Below are 25,443 nucleotides of genomic sequence, written 5' to 3'. Positions count from 1 at the left end.
GTTGACAAGATAATATAATTGAAGTTGTAGAAATGTCACAGTAAGGTAAAGGAAAACTTTAATTATAATGCATTTGTAGAATTTTTTAATGAGTTCAGGAATTAATATTATGTGTAAAATATAATTCCCTTTGACTTGCCCTGTATAAAGCACTAATTGTGATTCTTTTAAGTCAGAAATTCTTTTAGGATTTGGGGCAATTTAATTGGAAGTACCTTTTTTTGGCCAAATTCCTCTTGCATTTGAAGGCGTTTTTTTCATTTGGTCCTCAGAATATTAAATATTTTATGAAAAGCATTTTTAGCTATAAGGGCACCATTTAGTATGTTGGAATAATAACAGAGTTGAGGAAAGGTGAGAGTGATAGGAGGTAGCACTTGAGGAAAAAAAAACATGGTCAGTGGTAAAAGATAGCATTACAACTCCTCCTGAGTGACAGAAATTCTCCTAGTGAAATGCCAAATATACTGAATGCCTACATCAAATTAACAAATGGCAGAGCAAACCTGCCAAATGAGGAGAATTCAGCTGCCATTACTACTAATCCCATTACCACAAACCCCTTGTTCCTTTCATCTTTAATGTCTCTCCATGATCCTTTTACTAATTTTCTTTTCTCAGTTCTATCACAGATACCTCTCCATTTTTGTATCAGTTCCTCCTCTTGGCTAAGCTGCCTTAAACTCCCAACCCCCAACCACTGCTCTCCATCACCGTCTTCCAATGACCTCTTCTGTGTTATCTGGGGTCTCATATGTGAGCTGGACAGTCTTCTAGTCAGACAGTTGGTCTTGAAAGCACCAGCTGCTCTTACAACAGCTCCAGGCTTTAAATTCCAAGATCACTTGTTCCCTTCACCCTTTGATCATCTAAACTGGGGCCGTCCTTGGGAGAATTACAACCTAGGTAAAAATAACCCATGGGACCTCCCAACTTGCAGATGTGGGTACCTTTTAATCCTCTTCTTTGCTCCTATATTCAGTCTCACCTTTACTTCCATCTTTCAAGCATGTGTCTTCCAAGTGAGCTCAGTCTGGCTTGCCACAGAAGAAATTCATCTTATGTTCTCAGATACAATAATGGCTAGTCTAAGGGATCGACCTCTCCTCTAGAAATGTCTGTCAGTTTTTCTTTTTCTTTGCCTTTTTTTCTTTTAGGTCTTTTGTCTTTTTTTTTTTTTTTTTTTTTTTTTTAGGGCCATACCTGCAGCATATGGAGGTTCCCAGGCTAGCGGTCAAATCGGAGCTGTAGCTGTCAGCCTACATCATAGCCACAACAATGCAGGACCCAAGCTGCATTTGCGATCTACACCACAGCTCATGGCAAAGCCAGATCATCAACCCACTGAGCAAGGCCAGGGATCGAACCCATAACCTCATGGTTCCTGGTCAGATTAGTTTCTACTGCGTCATGATGGGAAGTCTGAGAAATGTCTGTCAGTTTTAGTGAGGAATTTTAAACATCGTGGGGGAGAAATTTTTGTTTGGCACACTTTTTATGTATTTCTGAAATGACAGAAAATTGCCTATTTATGTTAATTTGTAAGATCTTTATCTCCAAATTATAATCTTTTAAATTAGTAATAAGTATCAATTACTGGTAAGAATGGTAATAATAACATTGGAAATTTATCATGTACCAGATTTTCTTCCCATTTAATCCTCAGAACAACTCTGTGATGTCACATATCATTATCCTTATTTTACTGATTTAAAAGTTGATATGCAGAGATTTATAAATTTTCCCAAAGTCACCCAACAAAGACTAGTGCTTCACAGCTCTCATTCTTATTTATCATTTATAATGAAGCTTCCTTTACAAACAATGATCCTTAAAACCACTATGTTTACTGAGTTGAAGAAGAAAAGATTATGGCTGTACTGAACTTATTGTAATGCTCATAGATTACATAAATGGTCAGAAATGTTCTAAGCATTTTCTAGTTAAATTATTACTTCTGCTTTTAGAGATCCTGTAAGTTTCACCCACACTGAAAACACTAAGAAATGAGACCAATAGACCCACCAAATAAAAACATTTAAATAAAGAGGTTAAAAAAAAAGGAGTTATAACCATACAGATATAAATAGCTTTGAATGGTGAAGGATATAAAGCTTAGAAGTGGTTACATAAAGCAGGATACATGACAGATGCTCCCAGATGGAGTTAGTACTTCCCAGATGCAGGCCACCAAGTGGCTGAGCTTATTGCCATCTCTGGATGATAATTCTACAAGGAACAGAAATTCACCTTTGTTGCTCTTAAGAAGGGCATAGAGAGACAGAGAAGAGGGAGATTGTGCATGAAGCTGTGCAAAATGTCTCTAGTGCTTTCTTGTAACTGAATGAATCGAAGATTAACTTCTTGGGCATTTTGTTTCAGAGACAATGCCAGTTTAAAGTTCATCCTTGTGCCACTTCTCTCTATTATGAAAAATCATAAATTTACACAGTTTAGAACTTTGGAACATTCCAGATGTTTAGAATATCCAGAAGAGGTATTCGTTTAAATTTGGGAGAGGGGGAAAAAAAAAAAGACACACCAAATATGAATCAACAATGACACACTAACACAGCCCTTCGAGGGACGTTTGGATTTTACAATGATGAGAAAAGCAAAAATACAGTGTGGGCAGTGGAGAATAAATTAGAAAGAGCCAATGTAAAAACTAAATGTGAAGGCAAATTAAATAAGAGTAAATTGAGGTCATATAGTTAGAGGCCCTGGAGGATACATAATTATATTAATGATACTAAATATACAACCACCCTTATTTACAATTTTCTTTATTGTTGTCTTGAAAAGGATTTAATCCAACTGTGTATAAGCAATTATTGAATTACATTTGAATTTAAACAGTTTAGTTGTAATAGAATGAAAAACTGCTACCTATACATCACATATAATACATTAAATTAGATTAAAGAGGAAAACAATTTTGCATCCCTAGTTCATCATATTATTTTATTACTAATTTATTCTACCCTTTATACTTTTATATTAAGTGTCCTTGATTTAGATATTCTTTAAAAGGGCATGAGTAGAAAGTGTAATAAATAAGAAGGCAATAAAAAGAAATTCAGAGCAACAATCCTATCTATTTTCTGAAAACATAGTGGAGACTTAGTTCTGGCACAGAGCTTGTTTTATATCTTAACATTTAATAGTCTCTTACTTACCACAAGAATGAGGGTCTGGCACTATTTTTAAATATTTTTAAATGAGTAAAATAAAATTTTGATGTTTATATTTTAATCACATTGGGAAGAAAACCCCTTGTAACTTTGAGGAATTCTTTAACATATCTGTGTCTTTTCATCCAAAATTAAGTTCTTCAAAAACGAACTTAGAATCTCAAGTGGGGAAAAAAATGTGGCTTTGAGACGAAAGTGTCTTAGAACAGATGTTCTCAATTTTCTATCAGTACCCTATCTCTTCATTACCATAGCATTAGTAAATACTTATAATTCCATATTGTGAAATTGTCTAATCCTCATTTTCAGGGTCAATAAAGAGTTGTAAAATTTTCTATATACATTTTCATTTTCATTTGATTAGGAATTTAGCATGTGAAATATTTCAAAAAAATCAAATTGTAATTCATCTCATAGTGTCACACATTTTAATGAAACACTTGTGTATATATTTGTACAAAAATAATTTTTAAAATTCAGAGCCCTGCTCCATATCACTGACTCCCTAGCCCGTAGGGGCAGTTGTGAGATGAGACTTCCCATGACATGGAGCCAAGTCACCCTCTGAGACCTGGAAGCTGCCTTTTTGGATGCACTTCTTCCCTTCTCTTTCCATTTCCTCACTCTACCACTATTTTTTTTTCCTGGGGCCATTTCCTAATCAATTTCAGAGGCAGTCTTACCTGAGAGTTTTTCTGAATATCCCCAGCAACAATAATATCTTTAAAAAATTGGGATATAATTGACATGTAACATGATAAACCATTCAATTCTGATTGATTTTGTTTTGGTTTGATACTGGTTTGTATGAACTCTAATGCTTGGCACTTTTTAATACACATCATCTCAGAAAAATATGGCAAGAACTACTCTACTACAATCTGTACCTGAAACAAGTTAGTATAAATGTTATTATAAATATGCATATAACAGGATAATCTAGTTGCTCTACATAATAAACTATTATAAATATTTTTATATTATCAATAGTATGTGGAAATCTGGGGGTGTCTTTGACATCTGTGAGCCACTAACATTATTCATATAAATCAGATACTTCCCAAGTAAATTTAAACCCTACCAAAATTTAAATCTTCACACTTTGCCAAGAGTGAAATGGACAAAGCAAAAACCAAGTGAACCAGGCAATCTTACAAATGTAATTTTTCAGAATTAATATGGTATACAGAGATTTAGGCTTATTTTAGATAAAGGTATTAAATGATTAATCAAACATATATGTATGTAATAGCAATATCAAGCAAACTAAAAGAAAATGATTCTATTTTCTGTTTTCATTTACCTTTAAAATCAAAATAATACTTTTAAAAATACTGCTTATATAGTGTTGGTAATACATATATATGAGTAAATTTTTAAAATTACTTACAAAGCTTTAAAAATACTAGAGTGAAAATACACATGTTATTTAATGACAGAAGAAATTACCTTTGATAAAGACCAATAGTGGTTTTAATCACCTAAGTGTGATATAAAATATTTTAAAGATTAAAAGTATTTCTGAGTGAAATGTGTATATGTCAATATATCAAAACACTTTTGTTCTCCCAACAGATAAGTTAAAAAAAAAAAAATGAGAACAATGGCTACAATTGAAATTTATTCTCTCTGTTTCATAGTTGTTTCCCTTGAATTCAACCTCAGAGTGAGGCTTTAGGCTGAAATGAAATACTTTAGTGTTAACAGCATGTTCATTCTTACGTTGCTTATCAGTAATTTCAAATACTGCTCTAAAGTTTCACAGCTTGGCCTCTATCATTTTGACAGATCCTTGAAGTACTTAAATGCCACCTAGAGGTTTATTATCACCAAGATCTGTAATACTCTGCTCCACTGACTTCATTCTTATAATGCCTTACTGTCTTCATCTCCGTCTTTTGATTTCAAGTAACCTGCTTTGTGAAGGCGTACGCCTAGCAAACAAATGGAAACATTGCTTGTTTTATCTTACTAAATAGATTGTCTTAGATTTTAAATAAAAGTAAACAGATATTTGACTATTGTCTTTATATAATCTGAGGATGAAGACTGATACACAGGGTAGTCGCCTTGGTAATTAGCATAAGCAAGTGTGATTGTCCCATTATATTTGTACTGACAGCAGGATTTTAACTATAAATTTCTTATCCTGCATTACTTAGCTTACTAGTCACCTTCTCAAGTGATTTATTTTTTCTCTTTTTTTTGTTTTGCTTTGACAGAATCAGGCCTATGTGTATAAAACACCCGTAAAATTACATAAACCTGCAAACCACCTAAGATGAGGATTTTGTCTGTTTGCTTGCTCCTCAGAAATTGCTGTTGCATATGCCATATTGTTGGATCTTACTTTCACTCAATTTGTGGGTCTTTGTCTTTTATTTGGTTAGTTCAATAGACTTTGATTGGTTTTAAATTCTTCCTTACTAGGATCTAATTCTGTCGTCTTCTTGCATGTTTTTCATTTCCTGTACTTTACGTGTTCTTTCAAAAGAAATTTCATAAAATTCTTTTGTGATATTTAAAAATTATATAGGCTAATTTTATTATTTCTTAAAAATGTTTATGGAATGACTTCTATTTCTTAAATGTATCAATGACTGTATTTTCCATCTTAGAAAAGAACCACATTAATACATCCTATGTCTGTTCTACTTCATAACATATTACTAATGCCTGGAATATTATTTTTGGTAACACAGTAAAACATTATCTTTCCTCCCTTTCTTCCTCTCTCCCTCCTTCCCCAATTTCCTTCCTTCTTCCCTCCTTCTCTTCCTTCCTTCCTTCTTTCCTTGTGTTATAGCATATTTTTAAAAATAAATCAGTTATCTGCATTACTTCAGAAAGCATTTATTTTGTCCAGCTCACTGTTTACCCATGAGGTAGGGGCAGCCTCAGGAGCTTGATTTATTTGGCCTAGAAGCTCATATTACCCATGGGTTATTTACTCTTTGATCTTGGAGGAAGACCATAGGGCAGATGATAGTCAGTCTAGGCTAGTTTAGGATGTGTGGATGTGGGGGTAGGGCATGGAGCATTCAGGTACCACCAACCAAAGTTACTAATTTATTTTGCAACAAGGTAGCAAGAAACAACAGTGTCAGGATTTCACCCCCAAATCATCAGGAGTATAAAACAGGGAGAAGGCAATTTTACAAGATTGTACTTCACAAACCCTGGGGGTTGAACTGAGAGAAGTAAAGGATTTAATGCCCACCTACTTCCACCTTATCCAAGAGACCTTCTATCCAAAGATGCTTGCCCGGGTAGATACCCACAGCAGGGGTTTGAGGAAAGGGGATAAGCAACGATTGTTAAAGGGTAGGAAGTGGGGAGGGATGGGGTGAAGAAAGACTGACAGATTTTAAATTGTCCTTCCATCACTGCCTCTAGCTTCACTCTGCCCTAGTGGTGACCATCCACTCCTCACACAGAGCGGTAGGAAATACTATTGCTGCTGCTGCTGCTGTTGTCAGATACTGGAGTCTGCCTTTCCCTCTTGGGTTCGCAGCATCACTTTTAGAAGTGGAAACTAGCAACTCATGCAAGGTGGACATCTTGTGGAACATCTGAACTTTTGTCTGAGGGGACGGCAAATTTCTGTCTGTATTCAATATGCATGACTTAGGTGAAGTCATTTGTTCAGAGGTTTACAACTTTTCCTATAATTGACTTTTCTCAAATTTTTCACATTTTTTGACTTTGTTATTTTATGATTTTTACATATAGAGACTTCATAGCTTGACAATACTGCCGTATGAAGTGTCTGTTTATTTAACAATGAGAAAATCTCCATTTACAATGAAAATAGCTAATCTGAAATTTGACCTTATAAATATTCCTTGGAAAAGACACTTAAATGAAGTGTGAAAATGTCAAGCATCAGCTAATAAATCTTTATGAAATTTTCTGTTTATATGCAATTTTAAAAGCATTGATAATTCACAAATATAAAACTTAGAATAAATAACATGGTGAAACTTCTGAAATCTCTTCCAAAATGTTAGTTTGGGAATATCATTGAATGCTGCTATATATTACCTCTCTTATAGCCTAAGTAGTCTCCACACATTATTTTAGTGGATTAAACCACCTTGTCTTTTTTTCAAACTAAAGCAATATACCAATCAAAGGAAAAGTTGGTACTTTTGTTTCTATGCACATTCTCGTTTACATGAAAGCATTAATATGAGTACATGGCCTTTTTTTAGAAGTGCCAAAACAGCAAATTCTATAACGCAACCAATACTTGCTTAAATTTCAGTTTATTTTGATTCCCCAAATGACCCTCCTCCAAGAAAAAACTTACTTTGTTCCAGAATGCACTGGCTCTACTGTACATTAGTTCCATTTCTCTGTCTCCCCATGTACCCCACCTCCCCTTTTTTCTCTTCTTTTTCAAGCTGCTTTTTATACGTTTTTGTCATTTCTTCCACTACTCTGTTCCTTTTTCCCCATACTTTTCCCCTCTTTATTTCTCTCTTTGTTATCAAGTAGTCGTGGTTCTGTTTCTCATATTTACAAGTGCCTATGAGGTTTGTATCCAGTATTCATTCATTAAACATTTTCCATGTGTTGGACACTTAGGATTCTATGGTCTGAATGTTTGCGTTCTCCCAAATTTATATCTTGAACCCTAACCCCCACCCTCCCAGATGACAGTGTTAGGAGGTGGGACCTTGTGAAAGTGATGATAGGATTGGTGTCCTTGTGAAAGGGACACTAGAGAGATCTCTTGCCCCTTCTAACATGTGAGGACACCGTGTGGGACAGAGCACTATCTGTGAGGAAACAGGTCCTCATCAGACACTGAATCTACTGGCACTTTGATTTTAAACTTCCCAGCCTCCAGGACTGTGAGAACTAAACTGCTATTGTTTATAAGCCACCCAGCTTATGATATTTTGTTAGAGCAAAGACGATGACAGATTCAACAGAAATTGGCTTGTGATTCCATAAAAATTATGCTGACAACTTTGAAATTAGATAAAGTAGACCTTGAATCTTAGATTTGTCTTTTTTCTCAGAAATTGTTTATCAGCTGGATTTCATTTCCTTTTTCAAGGTACTGATTATACAAGTTGACTTAAACCCTATGTAATATTTGTGTATTGAAATCATAAACGTAATTTTCCAATATTGACAATAAACTTGTAGAAAAGAATGGATGATTTACTGTCATTATAGAACAATGTAATTGTATCCAATGATGTAAACATTAATAATAAAAAGTGAAAATGGAATGAGTAGGAGAGGCAAAGGGAGGAAAAAAATACTAATGCTTTCATGATACAGAACTCCTGGATACTATCTAAATTAGACACGTCAAGAGAGAGAGGCTTAACCATATACTTAAGATATTAGTGATTATTAGAGCTAGTTAAAAACAATTACAATGCCAATGGCAATTGAAAATGTAAAGGGAAAATAGAGGCTAATGAAAATATATTGATTTCTCACAATTTTATTGATGTATCAATAGTCTTTAAATGTGATGAATCAAGAAATAGAAGAAATTATGGAGTTCCCATCATGGTGCAGCGGAAACTAATCCAACTAGGAACCATGAGGTTGTGGGTTCCATCCCTGGCCTTATTCAGTGGGTTGAGGATCTGACGTTGCCATGAGCTGTGGCGCAGGTTGAAGACATGGCTCAGATCCGGCATTGCTGGGGCTGTGGTGTAGTGTAGGGAGCCGAGAAGATGCAGGGACTCAAAAAAAGGACTTTGCCTGATGGCAGAAAAACCTGAAGGCACGTTTCTAACCAAGGAAGGGAGCTCACCTGAACGGTACAAGCCAAAGGTGCGCCTCTGGACAGGATAAAAAGCCTGACTGAACGGTGCATGCCAAAGGTGGGCTTCTGGTCAGGATAAAAGCCTACCTGCATGGTACAAGCCGAGGGCCGGCCTCAGGTTACCCTCATTTTGATATTGATGGGGAAGAACTGGGGCTTTCCTGGAAAAATAATCTCCATGTTTGCGCTGGAGAACATGGATTGTTTCTTGGGTGACCTAGTCTTTCCTGCTGTTTTATTTGTTATCCAGTTTGCCTCAGTCTTTCCTGATTATTTGCTTATTATTCTTATTTTCCTGTGGTGATTTGTGATTTACCAAAATTTCAACAATAATATAATAAAAATTTCATCCTGAAGGACTTTTCCCTATTCATATCCAACTTAACTAATATATAGTGTTTATCTACTAACTAGTTACAGTAAACTTTAGAGTTAGGATTTTGATGAGGTTTATAGAAGTTAGACATATATTATTCTTGATCAAAAGAAACCCAGCTGTGAGTCTTGTCCTTGATTTTAGAAACTTGTAGTGGTAGCTGGCTAAGTTGATTTGTATTTTCTTATACTGTTTCTCTGCCAAGGACACTTTAAAGATAGTCTGAAGACAAAAATTGTTATGTTAGTGGCCTCTTCAGGTTGTGGAAATTGGCCAGCCATGAGATGGCTTGTGCTGGGTCTCCTCTTTCCCACATGATAGGCTACACCTGTTTGTCCTTGAATTGTACTCATTAAATTTAGTTAAGTTGAAGATTTTAGAATGTAATGTATTGCTACTGTACCATGTGATCAAAAAACAAAGCCTAATAGTTAACCAGTGTACTTTTAACACTATGATGTAATCTGTAATGAAAAACTGTCGATATAATCAACCACTTATGCCAATAAAATTTGAGCAGTCCAGCGCCCTGAAAGAAGGGACAAAGAGGCTGTCTCCATTGCAAAAGCCGACATCCATCCCTCTCCTTTAGGAAAAAGTGTACACTCCCTGGCTGCCCGAGCTGGCCTCCGGCAACAGTGTAGCCAGCAGCTATAGCTCCAATTAGACCCTTAGCCTGGGAACCTTCATATGCCACAGGTGCAGCTCTAAAAAGACAAAAGAAAAAAAAAAAGAAATAGAGGAAATTATATTTAAAATTATTTTTATAACCTCACAAATTAGAGACAGTTAAGATTGTTTAAATCTGTAAGTGAAATGAGGGTGAAAGGAGAACATTTTCACTTAATTTTACACATTTTTATATGCTTTGTGTGGGGACATTTGAAAATATGACATCTATGATATGTTGTCTAGTTTTTAAAAATAGTTGCTCTTAGCATTATTTGACATTGAAATGTTATATAATAAGAAAAAAGTACAAAATAATATGTAGGCACTATGATTGAAAATAGATAAAATAAAAATGCATAGTAGTTTCCATGCAAGTAATGCATAGATACACACATGATGTGATTACATATCTTTTATTATTAAAATTTCATTTTATTCCTTAATTCCTAATATTTTATTGAGATGAAAACTTTAAATATAAAATTTTAAAACAGTAAATAAAACTGGACTTGAAGACAGCTGCTTATGTTCTCACCACTATTTTTTGGGTTTTGGGAAATACTTAATTTCTTCGGAATTAGTTTTCTTTCCTTGACTTTTGGTTTTGGCTCACTTTTCCTTGACTAGTTGTCTCTTGATTATAAATGTAAGAAAGACAATTTGGTCTACCTTAAACTAAAATGAGAATTTATTAAAGGACTCTCAGAGTGACTGAGGCTGGCCCCCAGAGAGCAACTGTAATTACATTTCAGATGATTTTAGCTTTCATTCTCTACACTCCTCTCTGCTCTTTGATTGTCTTCTTTTGTATTTCTCCTGTCTATGCTACCATAAACTTGACCACTGCTAGCTCTCAAACCTTACTACTTTCAATCCAAGCAACCCAAGAAAGATTAACTTATTTGTCTTACTTTTTGTACCAAAATTACTGGAGAAAGCAAGTTGCCTTGCAAGTCAGAAAACAGTGTCAGAATGATCGTATCGTGTTATCTGATAGTTCAGATAATATCCACGTGAGGGCAGCAAGAAGGAATGGTTTGAAAAGATGGATGTCTGCTACCATCTGAAAACTGAACCCATTCATGTAAAGACTCTTTGTGTTCTTAGCCCAATTCCTAGCACCGTTTATAGCATTTGGCAACCTAAACCTGTCTTATGACTCACGTCACACCAAGCATAGTTGGACGTCTCGGTTGCCTCACTTTCTGGTGTGCTCAATGCATCTGATTCACTCTCTTTCTCAATTCATCCTGGTCACTGATCACCCATTCACTCCTGTTTCCAACTGAACCCACTGCTTCTGCAGTGTTCCCCATGTCAGAGATGCTACCACTATCCAGCCCCCCAGTTTGCTCAGAACCGAACCCAGGAGTCCTTCCTGACTTTTGCCTTTTCCTTAACTCACCTATATAATAAATTACTAGCTTTTAAATCTAGCTCTTGTTTTGAGTCTGTAAAATATCTAGGACTCTCTCCTTCTTACCAAAAGCATTTCTTCTAGACCCCTGTATTATCTTCTAAACTCTTCTTCACATATCTTCCCTATCTGCATTTTCTTTATATAGTAGCAAGAGCAATGTTGGCTAAATACAACTGAATCATATTTAAAACATATCTCTGCTTTCCCACTGAACTGAAGGTAAACGCTGATGCTTAGTAGAGCCTACAGGCATCTGATGATAAGCTTCTTAATCATTAAGTTCTAGCTACACTATGCAGTTTTGGTTTCTCAAAAAAAAAAATGCTTATATTTTCTCGTTCTCTGCCCTCCCCACGCCCCACCCCACACATGCTTCTTGAGCTTCCTCCAGTCTTTTTCTGAAACAGTCTCCTGCTTACTGCCTGTGTGCCCTTATCCTGCACGTTTAACCTGATGTGCCATTTTAGTAAGACCGACTCTGTCTTCACCTATAAAGAAAGAGCATCCCTCATGTTGTTCTCTCTCCTGGCAGCTCATTGCTTTCTTTTATATCACTTACCAAAAGTTCTCATTTTATACCTATTGGTATATTTCCTTATGGAAGCTTGTCTCCCTTATAAGTTATAAACAATGAAAGAGCAAGGACAGCATTTTTGGTGACCACTCCCGGTAAGGAGAGCATGGTGCTGAGTGTTCTGTACACACCACTCTCTGTTGAGTGAACTTGCACCTCTTCTGCCAGCTGGACCGCTAGCAGAGTGGTGTCTTATTCTGGAGTCAGGATCTAAAATGGCTTATGGTGAAGAATTAGCCAAATTTTTTCTAGAAATGCTTTTATTTATACATATAAAGTATACAAAATTACAGTACATGTTAAACACAATTGAATTTTATTGTAGTTCTAATTACAGAGAAAAAAAATGAACTCCTAGTTTAATTTTCATAGTTAAATAGTGTAATTACTAATGGGTGAATTAATAAATTATATATATTTACTAATTATTTGTTGAAATCAATTAAGTTCAGCTTTATATATCTTTGCCTATCAGTTCCATTTAAAACATGAATAAACAGACATCCAAAGAAACTAAGTAGTTCTTGTCATAACACATAATCCCTTCAGATTCTCTGTAGATTTTGCTGTTCAGGTAAACAGATGGGGGGTTATATTTTATTTTTACTTTTTCTTATGAGTGTGCCGAAGGAAATTTGAAGGATAATGCATTTTATGGCATTCAGAATTTTTTGAGTTGTTGGTGAAGTTTGATCTGTGTGTGCAATGTGTCTGGTGATGTTTGATTCATAACATGCATTGTTTTCTAGCTGATTGTCAACCTGTAATGCTGTGCTGACTCTGCAAGTCTTTAGCGATTTTTTTCTTGTCCCCCTATGCTTGTCTTTCCAGAATGCTGTCATCAGCATATTTCTATTAATGAATGACTGCCTCGGAAACTTTTGTGTCACTTCTCAGTTTATTATAAGGATTTGTATGTGCATTAAAATCAAATCAATACCATAAATAAAATGCTCACACTCCCCTTTTTGAAGAAAAGTGAGATTTTTCTTCAAACAGGAACCTGATTTTTAAACCGTAATGGTAAAATGGGCAGGGCATTATATCTTGACCTTCCTAAATAAAAATAACAAGCAAAAAAAGATAAAGTAATCTTCCCCATGCTTTCAAAGATGTCAGTCTCGATATTGCAGGCAGTCAGGTTTCTGTTTTTATTGATACAGACTTTTTAATAGGAACAATTTTCAAGGTTGAATCAAGGTTCTATGGCTGTATTGGTAAACACTATTAAAGCTCTCCTAGAACTTCCCCGTAACTATATTAAAACTCCATTTTTCCAAATTGATCCTGTCTGTGTGCACGCACGCACACCCATGTGTGAGAGAGAGGCTTTAAAGGGGCAATAAACAGCATCCTTCTTTGCCCTCCTGAATTCAGAACTAATTGCAAAATAGAAGATTGAGAGAGATTGAATTATGATATAATACAATCCAAATCTGGCTTGGAATGCAGCCATGTAAGCATCCAATATGTTCTTATCTGAGCTAAGGTGCCTTGGCGGAGTTGCCGACAGAAAGGGAAAACTGCAGACCTCTCCCACCAGGCAGCCTCACTAAGCTTATGTCTGGACCGGCTGAGATTTCATCCTGTGGACAGGCCATGCCAGTTATAAGGAGAGTAGGTTTGTTTATCTCAAGGTCACCTACCAGTTTATGGATGGAGAGGAATGAGTGAGAGGCAGGGAAAGTAACCAGAGGAGTATTTCTATCAGAAACCCTCTCATGCGGATAGGGACCAGGGGAGTATGAGGATCTTCTAACGATTAAAAAAAAGTGGGTGTTTATAAAACCTGGATATTGCTAATGAGGTGGTGTTTGGGACTCGAAGTGTCAGAAATATTCTCCTGGGCCCCCTTTTCTACATTCATTATTTGTTTTTCCCTAATTACCACCACTGGAGAAATAGCCTCATTAATATCTCACTCACAATTTAAAGTTCCCACAAGAGTAAGAATGGAGTAAGAATAAGGTTTTCTTAAAAAAAAAAAAAAATCCTCATCTAGTCAGGAAAATATTTTCTTACCTGATGTTAGAGTCAAAAAATCCTTAGACACATGTTTGATTTGTAATCTTTAATAGGCTCACTTTTGTCTTTCTGCTCCATTTCTTCTTTTTTTTTTTTTCTCTTAAGGCATTTATACAAGTTAGAATTACCAGCATAACCCCTTAGTTAATACATCATTCCCAGTCTGTCCCTATTTAAATTTATATACCATATAAATATCAGAAGTTTTACTGGACTTGTCATGTCGCTAATATTAAATCCCCTATAGCAAGTCCTCTGCAGTAATGTCAAGTTCACCACCTATCTCTGACGAATCCTCTTGAACCACATGCATCATCTCTCATTCACCTACTCGTTCATTTATTTAAAAAGCGTCCAAAACCTAGAATGTGCCAAACTACATTAGACCGTGTGGAGTCAGTATGGCTCTAAATAGACATTGTCCTTGCGGTAAGGAACTCTCATGCTAGTGCAGAAGACAGACCAGATATAGGCAAACAGGCAGGTAAAAGAAGTAATTGTTAATAGAGATGAGAGACATGGAGTGAAAAGATTAAAAGAGAGAATCACCTGGAGATAGGAATCTACTTTAAAGAGGATTGGAGTTCCCGTCGTGGCGCAGTGGTTAACGAATCCGACTAGGAACCATGAGGTTGCGGGTTCGGTCCCTGCCCTTGCTCAGTGGGTTAACGATCCGGCGTTGCCGTGAGCTGTGGTGTAGGTTGCAGACGCAGCTTGGATCCCGCGTTGCTGTGGCTCTGGCGTAGGCTGGTGGCTACAACTCCGATTCGACCCCTAGCCTGGGAACCTCCATATGCCGCAAAAGCGGCCCAAAGAAATAGCAAAAAGACCAAAAAAAAAAAAAAAAAAAAAAAAAAAGAAGAATCTACTTTAAAGAGGATATCTCTAAGGCAGTAGCACCTAATAGGAAAAGCATCCTAGGTGGAGGAGCTAACATGTTAAAAAATTCAAGTATGAAAAATCTTGATTCACTCAAGCAACTGAAGGGAGAAGAGTATGGTCACTTTTCATGAGTAAAAGTGAGATGAGATAAGGTGGTTAGCATAATAAATAAGAATCAGGAGAGGCAGGAGCTGTACATCATAGTTTATTTTATTTCAGGAAGCAAGAGTCTGAAATCAAGGTATCTGCAAGACCATGTTTCCTCTAAAGTCTCTAAAGAAAGATACTTTCTTTCTTCTAGCTTCCAGTGGTTACAGGATTGCAAATACATCATTTTCATCTCACCCTGTCTTTGTAAAGCTTTCTCTCCTAGGTCCATATTTCTCTCTTCTTATAAGGGCATCAGTCACATTGTGTTAATGACTTATTTTAATCCAGAACAATCTCCTTTTAGCTTGATTACATCTGCAGAGGTCTTATTTTCCAAACAAGGTCACATTCATAATTTCCAGGTAGACATGAATTTTAGAAGGACAATATTCAACCTGATAACAGTGTTTAAGTGTGAAATATGCTGGTGGCTTGTGCACACCCAGCACATGTATATGTTCAGTCCCTTGCTCACTCCCAGGCAGTGAGTCATGATTGTGACTGTAGACATAAAAGGAAGAAGTGACTGCAAAATACATTTTTAATTAACAAACGTCCTGAACATGGAGAGGCCAAGCCCAAACAATTGAGGTGATATTTCTCAGTTACAACTTCTCTCATGCCTTTCCTGATCAGTCACAAAAGAACTACTGTTTTTAGTCAAGGAAATTCATAGTGCTAGCTCCTGAAAGATCTAGCTTAAAGACACTCCCTTCAAATCCCTTTTTATGAGACCTTTTTAAATTAGCTCCACTTACTAAGAGTCTTAACCTATAAGAAATATATTAGTCTGTTAAAAGCACCAAAAAAATTAAATATGTATTTGTTTCATCTACCACTGCTGAACTGGTATTTATATATGTGCTCTTTGAAAAAATCTGAAAACTAGAATACTATTATTGGAATGTGAAACAAAGCATTATTCAATTCTTGGGGGGAGAAAAGTTCATATACTTACATCTAGAATATTATATGCAGTTATCTGTGTACAAGTATCTCCATTAATTTGTCTCTAAAGATAGAAGAAATCCTAATTTACATTTTTGATCCACCTTTCTTTTCCTTAAGTGATCTAAACTCTTCCTATATCTAAGTATATGTGCAGTTTATACAATCTCTTATGAGCTCCATTAATTTAAAATATGCTGTGTAATGATATGTCCTCTTATTTTTTGAACAAAAAAAATCACCTCCAATGCAATCTAAAGGGGTGGGTTGTATAGAGGATGTCAATAAATTTCCAATGAGCTTAGGTATCATAAAATAAGATGAAAATAAATATGTTAGCTAGATTTTTTTATTGATTTACTGACATTTCCTCTTCCTGTTTGTCTTTATATTTTTGACCCATTTTTCAATTATAAAATAAACTCCTTATCCCTTTGCCCTTTTCTGCAACTTTTTCAAAAGTTCCTTGAGGCATGGTGACCAAAACCCAGAAGGCATGTACTAGCATTAGTGAGACTCGGGCAAAAACACGAATGGGGGCTCAGAGAATGTATGACTAAAGGTTTAACTTCTAAATCAAGCGTCAAGACTGCTCAATAAAATGTGTTCTCTTTATCCTGTCTCGATACTCTGGTAATGACTTGGAGAACTATTTTCAAATTGCATATGTGGGGGGACTCCATAGCATTTTGTACAGGAACGTGACAATGTGGAGAGAGCCAGCTCTTGCTCTAGCCTACCCTGGTCCTTTACTACCCTAGGTTCTGCCCCTTAAATCCTCATGAGCACGTGTGTGATCAGCCCTACTGTCCTTTGGCCATACCCTGGGCGACCCTCAGGTGGAAGGACCTCGGTCATGTTCTAAACCAGGCAGTGAATTCCAGGGTTCTGGAGTGTGGTTGCGGGGAGGGAAATAGGGCTTTGATTGCGGCACTTTCCCTTATCTCTACAGAATCCTCTCCCCATGGACAGGGCATAGTGGGAAGATGGCCAGAACAGGGTCCTCTCATACAATGTCTCTGATCCACGTTGAAGGACAGTACTGACCAGTGCATAAGGATGTAGTTAATATGAACACTGTTTATTGAAATTCTGGTCTCTGTTGTTGAACTTGGGTGATGACTGCATAGTGTTACTCTCCCTTTGTTTTGTTATATGGTAGCAATTTTCTGTAACAAACAAGTGAGGAAATACTGATACATTTTCATATCTGTGACAATTCCAAAAAAATTTGTGTTCGATGTGAGGTGGTTTGATTTGGTCGGTCACTGTTGTACTTGTTGATATTTCTGCTGCTGTCTTTAGTGATTCATCCTCATTAATGGTGGATGAAAATAATAATCAATGAGCTCTATAATACCACCTTTTCATTCTTGAGCTGATCCTTGGACTTGGCAAAATTAAGAAATTCCAGTGATTTTTCTCATTTTTATTTTTTCTATTTAAATAATATATTATTGACATTAACATCCATTATAAGACAATGTTCAAATTCCTTTTCACCCACCTGATTCTAGATTAAATTTAACTCGGAACAGGGAATTTTCTTGCATTACATTGCTTTTCAATTTTAAAAGTTAGCTTTTCTCCTATTATAGAGTGTCAATATTTTAACACTATTTTTCTTTCCATAAACTTAATCTTTAGATCCATGCTTTAGAATATAAATTTAGGATTATACTATTTTAAAAAGTCTTTTATGTTCTTTATATATTTTTAATATATTCCTTTTCCTAATTCAAATTTACTCTTTGCACACCTTTCTTTTGAAGATTTTGGATAATAACACAGCCTTAGATATATGGTCATATAATGGTGCTATAATCACTATTACTAATATTTCTTATATAAGCCTCTGTTAATTTTATTGATGAGTACATTTCTTTTTTCTTTTTTTTTTTCTTTTCTTTTCTTTTTTTTTTTTTTTGTCTTTTTGCCTTTTCTAGGGCTGCTCCTGCAGCATATGGAGGTTCCCAGGCTAGGGGTCTAATCAGAGCTGTAGCCACCAGCCTATGCCAGAGCCACAGCAGCACAGGATCTGAGCCGCGTCTTCGACCTACACCACAGCTCATGGCAACGCCAGATCCTTAACCCACTGAGCAAGGCCAGGGATCGAACTCGCAACCTCATGGTTCCTAGTCGGATTTGTTAACTACTGTGCCACAACTCCTCTTTTTATAATAGATTCTAAACTACTGCAAGTAGGCCCTTTTGTTCTGTTTTTTAAAAAATTGATTCCTTTCCATCTCGGATTTCACCAACTTCTGTATAGGTAATTAAAATAATTTAAGATAAACAGGTTATTTCTTAGGATTATTTAATATTTTCTTTCCAATTTGTTTATTGCACTTTACATGCGTAATTTTTAAAAGTTGAAGGAGATGGGAATGTATATTAATATCTAAAGTAAAAATTATTGGAGATTAATAAAATTAGAATTTTAAGTATTTATAATTTTTAGTTAACATAGTATCTTATAATGTAAATAAATACAATTCAGTTCTAAAATAATCATAAATAAATGCCAGTATCCTTAGTCTCCTTAATGACTTGAGGGTTTATTTTAAAACCAGTTATACTGGCTTTGTCATTGTTTTGTCTTTTTTTAACCACATTTACTTCTTCTCAATCCTTCTTCAGTGACATGCACAGTCGTGCACACACAAAGTGCAAAAAACACATATATCGGTGGTACCTATTATGTATTTATGATTAGGCATCTAATAGGTATGCATGATTCTTTATAACATTTTTAAGAAATTAGAACTAGCCTTCCCATATGGACAGCAGATATTACAGAGGCAGATTCTATGACTCTACAGGCATAAAGCACACACACCCCAGAAATGATGCCTCAAGCTTAGGAAAAATACACTTTTAGATTATTCTGCTTGAACTGATTATACTGCTAAAGGATTTCATGCCTTTCAATATTTAGTTGTTATTTCAGTTTGCTTTTTCACTTGTTTCAATGCTCTGTTATACCTCAGTATTAACTTCATCATTTTATTCCTGACTCATGCTCTAAAATGCACTGCTGATTACAGCCATGGATATTTGGTGAAATTGTAGCTCTTTCAGGAAATAAACTGATACATCCTAAGCATTCTTAAATTGTTGTCACAGTAGATCAGAGTGACTTAAGGGTCTGCAAGAGAATATAGACTGGATGAACATCAAGCAGTTTTATTATCATACTAGCTGTGTATGTTTGTATCTTTGCATATGTGAAGTGGAAGCAACTTGTAAGCACTTGCAAGCTTTTTCAGAGTCAGAATATCTTTATAGAAATGATATCAGGGTTTGAAAACAGATAAGTTTTTCAGCGTGGCTGTTTCACTTAGTAGCCTGTGTGACCTTTAGCAACTGATTTCAACTTTCTAGGTACCATTTTCCTGTTCTTCTGAAAAGGGCCAGTAACAGACATTGTGTGTTTTTGAGAGTGTTCATATAAATCACTTGGTACAGTGCCTGGCATATAACTGCATCCTGCTAATGGCTTCTATTATTTTTCGTAATAATTGTGGTGGTAAAGATAGTAAGAGGGAATGTGAATATAACTACTCTTGGTTTGTAAACTATGTATGTTTTCTTTGGTTTATATGTCCTTATTTATGGTAGCTGACTTAGACAGATGTTACATTACTCATAATGTCAGATGAAATTATTCGGAAATTTGAAGAGAAAAGCATATATATTTTTTCATACAGCAATATTATGTAAAATTCAAAAATTTGCCGTATTCAAGTCAGATTGGTCAGCAGTATAAAATAACAGCAAAAAAAAAAATGATGAAATTCCTCTTTATCATCCCATTTTGGTGACATTTTTCCACAGAATACGTTAGTCATTTTTCTTTGGGTTAATTCTAAACACACATATGTTTTACTAGCCTTGAGTGAAAAAAAATAAAGAGTGTGTTATGTTAAGAAGTATTGATGTTATTTCTTGGTGAAATAATCAACTTAAAGGTGATTATCCTTTTGTCCAGGGTATAAATTTATTTATAAGATTTTATCTACCAAAAGTTGAGTGGTTTGTAATACTCCTCGATCCCTCTGAGAGAGGTTAAAGAAGGAATTGGAATATCTGCTTACACAGGAAAATACTGAAGGAGAGCTGCCTTAAATAACATGTATGAATGAATTAATCGATGGTCCAGAAAAATACAGTTCAGTGGGCTTCAACTGTTTCTCTTCTCCATGTTGATTCCTTGTAAAATGAAGTATTTAAAAAATCTGTCATAATTTAATTAAAGTGTTCTATGGCTTTTAATTATAAAACAGTATTTCCAAAATTAAGATAACTCAAATCCTCTGGTATAGAATTCTGTCCTTTTCTGGCATGGCCTTGATTTACTACTTGGGTTTCATTTCTCACTCTTGTCCCTTTTATTGTCTCTCCTTAGGCAAGTTGGAACTAGTAGCTATTTATATATATCTTTGTCAGGGTCTCTAAGTCTTCTAAATGTTTTCCAGTGGCATTGCCTGAGAAAGGTCTAATATCCTTTCCTCTCCAAGTTGTCCAATAATCATTTTTCTCCTCTTAGCCAGGATGTCAGTAGCTTCTGATTTCCAGTTAACTCTCCAATATGTTTCCTCTCCAATACACCATATGTACATATAGTGCCAGCTCCTCTATAGTACCTTAACCTTAAGTATTGCGTACTGCTTGTCTTTGATTTCTCTTTCCACACTGGAAGTTTCTTTATAAAAGGAGTATACTTTTTTCCCCTATAAATCCCTTGTGCCTTGAACAATACCCACAGTATGCATTTCATAAAAGTTACAGATTAATTAAGGTGTGCAAACACATTTGCATCAAGAAGGTGAAATGTCTATTTCTCTACACTGAAATAAATCTATTTTAATCAAAATGTTTATTAAATCAGTGTGGAAATGAAAATACATTGATGGTTTGTTTCTATTCCTTTATATGTGTGTGTGTGTGTGTGTAATATATATGTATACATACAAGTTATAGTCATTTCTTTTTCTTTTTTTTTTTTAGGGCCGCACCCACTACATACGGAGTTTCCCTGGCTAGGGGTTGAATCGGAGCTGCAGCTGCTGGCCTACCCCAGAGCCACAGCAACGCCAGATCTGAGCCACGTCTGCGACCTACACCACATCTCATGGAAATGCTGGATCCTTAACCCACTGAGCAAGGCCGAGGATCAAACCCGCAACCTCATGGGTCCTAGTCAGATTCACTTCCACTGCACCACAACAGGAACTCCTCCTAGTCATTTCTTACATAAGAAAAATTTTCTGCAATTCCATCAGCCAGTAATAGTTATGTTTCATGGTAGATTTTCTGTTTGATTACCTATAATGTTATTGTATATTAAATTTATCAATCCATAAATACCCACTTCTCTGACAGAAATTCAAGAGAACCATTTAGACTTGTCTCCCAACAATTATATAGTCTTTGTTTAATTTTCTCACTCTGAGAAATTATCATAAAGTTTCATGTTTTTTCCTAACAAACTAAATTAAAAATTTTTAATAGCTATTCTAAATTTATTATACTTGTAAGTGGAAGTTGAAAATTTTTTTTGTATTTTTTAAATTTTTTTATGATTTTTATTTTTTCTATTATAGTTGATTTACAGTGTTCTGTAAATTCCTACTTACAGCAAAGTGACCCAGTCACATATAAAAATATATTTTCTCACATTATCCTCCATCATGTTCCATCACAAGTGACTATATATTGTTCCCTGTGCTATACAGCAGGATCTTACTGCTTTCCACTCCAAAGGCAATATTTTGCATTTATTAACCCCAAACTCCCAGTCTATCCCATTCTGTCCCCCTCCCACTTGACAACTACAAGTCTGTTTTCCAAGTCCATGTGTTTCTTTTCTGTGGAAAGGTTTATTTGTGCTGTATATTAGATTCCAGATATGAGTGATGTATGGTATCTCTCTTTCTCTTTCTGACATGTTTCGCTTAGTATGAGAGTCTCTAGTTCCATCCATGTTGCTGCAAATGGCATTATTCTGTTCTTTTTTATGGCTGAGTAATATTCCATTGTGTATATTTACCACATTTTCCTAATCTATTCATCTGTTGATGGACATTTAGATTTTTTCCATGTCTTGGCTGTTGTGAATAGTGCTGCAATGAACACAGGGATGCATATCTTTTTCAAAGAAAGTTTTGTCCAGATATATGCCCAAGAGTGGGATTGCTGGGTCATATGGAAGTTGTATATTTAGTTTCCTGACGTACCCCCATACTGTTTTCCATAGTGGTTGTACCAATTTACATTCCCACCAACAGTGAAGGAGGGTACTCTTTTCTCCACATCCTCTCCTGCATTTATTATTTGTTGACTTACTAATGATGGCCTTTCTGACTGGTGTGAGGTGGTACCTCATAGTAGTTTTGACTTGTATTTTTCTAATGATTAGTGAAGTTAAGCATTTTTTGATGTGCTTGTTGGCCATCTGCATATATTTTTGGGGAAATGTCTATTCAGGTCTTCTGCCCATTTTTCAGTGGGGTTGTTGGGTTTTTTTGCTGTTGAGTTGTATAATTCTTAATTTTATGCACCTAAGTCTATTGGAAGGATTTAATTTACTCTCCACACTTAAATATGTCATACAAAGGTGTGCATAATAATTCAAATATGATATATTTATTGTGGAAATGCCTGCAAAAGGGAATAGCAATGAATTTCATTAGAAATGTCTGGGTTTTTTTTTTAATTTTCAAAGATAATCATTCTTGATTTAGGGTTTGTTTTGCTTTGATTAGGCTATTGGTTAATGAAGCTTTTTGAGTTTTCCATTTATCTTGATTTGAATTTCTCTAGTCTTAAAACTCAGACCAATGAACCAGAGTTTACCAGTCCTTTACAACTCCCATCTTTATGGTAGAAGCCCTTTGAAAATTTAAATATGAAGGAAGCATAACAGAAGCATTTGCTATCTATTCCTCCCCACTTTGTGCGTTAGACCATAGTTTCTGATTCAATATACAAACATTTATATACCTACAGATTTATAATGTATTTTTCTAATACTTATAATTCCAACATATTTCAGAAATTTTTCTAAACCACTGTTTATTGATAGCAAATGTTATTGGCTCCTTTACCTATTACTACCTTTTTTCTCTCTTCCCCCATTTCACTCGAAGTCTAAATAAACACAACTTGGCACTTCTCATTTTAAATTTATTTTGGAAGATGTAGCCACATATTCACGTATTCTTTCCAAACAATTGAAATCTTCCCTTTTCATATTGCATCTTCTTGAATTATCCAATATCCATTTCATTTTTCTCTGAACAGCAGCCCTAGAATTTTGTAATAAGGAAGGTAGAAGGTTGAGACATTAATAGTCTATGAAGTATTTCTTTTACATATTTCAATGTCAAATTATGTTTACCTAAATTATATATGTACTTTGTTAAACAACTGGGATAACTTTAAGTCTCAGGAAGAACTTAAGTGAAAGAGAGGGCGAGTGGGGAGGGGAGAGGTAGCAGAGGAGAAGTGGGGAGAGGAGGAAACATAAGTTTTGTATGATTGGAGTTTTTGGTGGTGGGATATGTGATGACCACTGTCCCTTCCTGGAAAACTCTGAATGAAATCACAGCTTTTATCAATAAAGTATTATATGACTATTTTATTGAGCAAGCAGCAAAAAATAAATTCTTCAAATCATCTTAAGGCAAAAACAGCATCTAGTGGAATAACCAGAATTTCTTGGGAAACTTAAGTTATTTAAACCTTGTAAACTGTATTGTTCTCATTGGAAATGGGTGGTGGTAATTAGAAGTAAAAATCACAAGATGAGATGTGAGCATGTGGGTACAGCACTCCCAACTGGGGCTGGTATGCAACGAACATGTGCTAATAATTATGTTCAAGAGCCCCTTTTATTTTAAATGATATTTAGAAATAGGAGGACCCCAGCCAGAAGCCCAGTCACATTAGGGGATCAGAATTAGTATATTTGCATTTGAGATAGGACATCCCAAAATTCCTTCATGCTTGACTCCTTTAGTTATAACAGGATTGGATTCATGTCAAATTCTTTAAAGGATGGGTTCCTGAAATGTGTAGAATGCAGAAAGAGAGAATTACAAGGAAAAAAAAATGAATTAAAAATAAACTACATGGAATCCACTGGATGATATTATTTATTGAAAATGTTTTAGATTTTAAATGTAAAGGCTCTGAAACAAGATCAGTAAAATCTATCAATTTAATTTACAAAAGAAACATCTAACAGGAAATACAATATAAGCATTTGATGTTGGATTTAAGCAAATCATGTCTCTAGCATTGAACTGTGGGTCTGACTCAGTGGTTCCTGTACTAAAAGAAGAAATGCCAAAGATGGAGTCATGATGGCCTGAAAATTAAAGTTCTGATTGTTTAAGCTGACATGCAGAGCACCACCAGAGCAAAGTCTATACATAGATAATCATGAATTGTACAGTAATCGAAACTTAATAAGTGGGGAATATTAGTGTAGAAGCACATGATTCACCAACAACGTATTTTTGGTTTTGCTTTTTTTTTTTTTTTTTCCAGGAAAAAGTTCAGCATTTACAGAAGGCTTTTGCTTCAAGAGTAGATAAATCCACACAAACTGAACTTCTAGGCTATGATGTAAGTAGCTATATAAAACCATTTTTTATCTCTTTTTTTATTGGTATCCAGACCTCTACAGCTTATTTACCTCTGCTGCTGCTGTGCCCATGCATTGATTTAGTAGGATTTAGTGGTGCACCATTCATCTTTTGCTCTTAAATAATCCCCAAATACCGTCTGGAACTGAAAAAGATAATTACAGGCACCGACTCGCATACCAATATCTTATTAATTTCTTTAAACCAACATCTCTAATACAGTCTTTTGAATTAGCGAATTTGCAGACATGTGGAAGAGTCGTATTAGAATACGAGCACACTTTATTTTTAAGAAAGTACTAATATATTGACTAATAGTTTAATAAAGTTGTTATGTTTGCAGTGATGAAGGGCCCAGCACATCGTTTCTATATTCTGGCACATAAAAGGAAACATAACTTTGCAGAGAAATTTACAGTACTATTTTAACTTTTGGGCTTCAATAAGGGCTGCAGAAAGTTTACTTTTTTTTTTTCTTAGAGTGAAATAATTATTACACTGTGGAAAGTAGGATTGTAAAACATGTTTTCATACAAAATGTCTTCTGGTAACGCTATATGATTTTGGACAACTTTGGTTCAACTACCTATCTTTTCTTAAACAAAGCTATAATATTTTCACTTTGCCTAAGTTCATGACTTTAAATTTCCTTTTGATGAAAATATAAAGGAATTGTCTTCTTTATCTTTGATGTAACATTTGTGAGACCTCTCTTCTCTTTAGAAACAGTTATTGATATTTTATCACTTTA

General features: G+C 35.2%; 1 protein-coding gene across 18 annotated transcripts in view; it reads left to right on the top strand.

Moving 5' to 3' along the window:
- CCSER1 (coiled-coil serine rich protein 1) overlaps positions 1-25,443 on the top strand; it is a 1,212,324-nt gene that overhangs the window by 617,413 nt on the left and 569,468 nt on the right. For 11 of the 18 annotated variants that reach the window (XR_014813354.1, XM_021100737.2, XM_021100742.2 and 8 more), the window contains one exon: positions 24,595-24,672. The exons of the other annotated variants lie outside the window; for them this stretch is intronic. Coding sequence is in view for 10 of the 11 variants with exons in the window: in XM_021100737.2 (XP_020956396.2) it covers positions 24,595-24,672 (78 nt within the window). In the remaining variant the exon portion in view is untranslated. The remainder of the gene's footprint in view (positions 1-24,594; positions 24,673-25,443) is intronic. 18 annotated transcript variants of the gene reach the window in all.

Source organism: Sus scrofa, chromosome 8 (assembly GCF_054392235.1).
Source record: "Sus scrofa isolate SSC_HxYL_T2T_F1_AM1 chromosome 8, Sscrofa_HxYL_maternal_Yorkshire_Landrace_v2.0, whole genome shotgun sequence".
In the NCBI taxonomy this organism is placed as follows: Eukaryota; Metazoa; Chordata; class Mammalia; order Artiodactyla; family Suidae; genus Sus; species Sus scrofa.
Note: the sequence above shows the minus strand (reverse complement) of the source record. Positions and strands in the feature narration are given on the sequence as shown.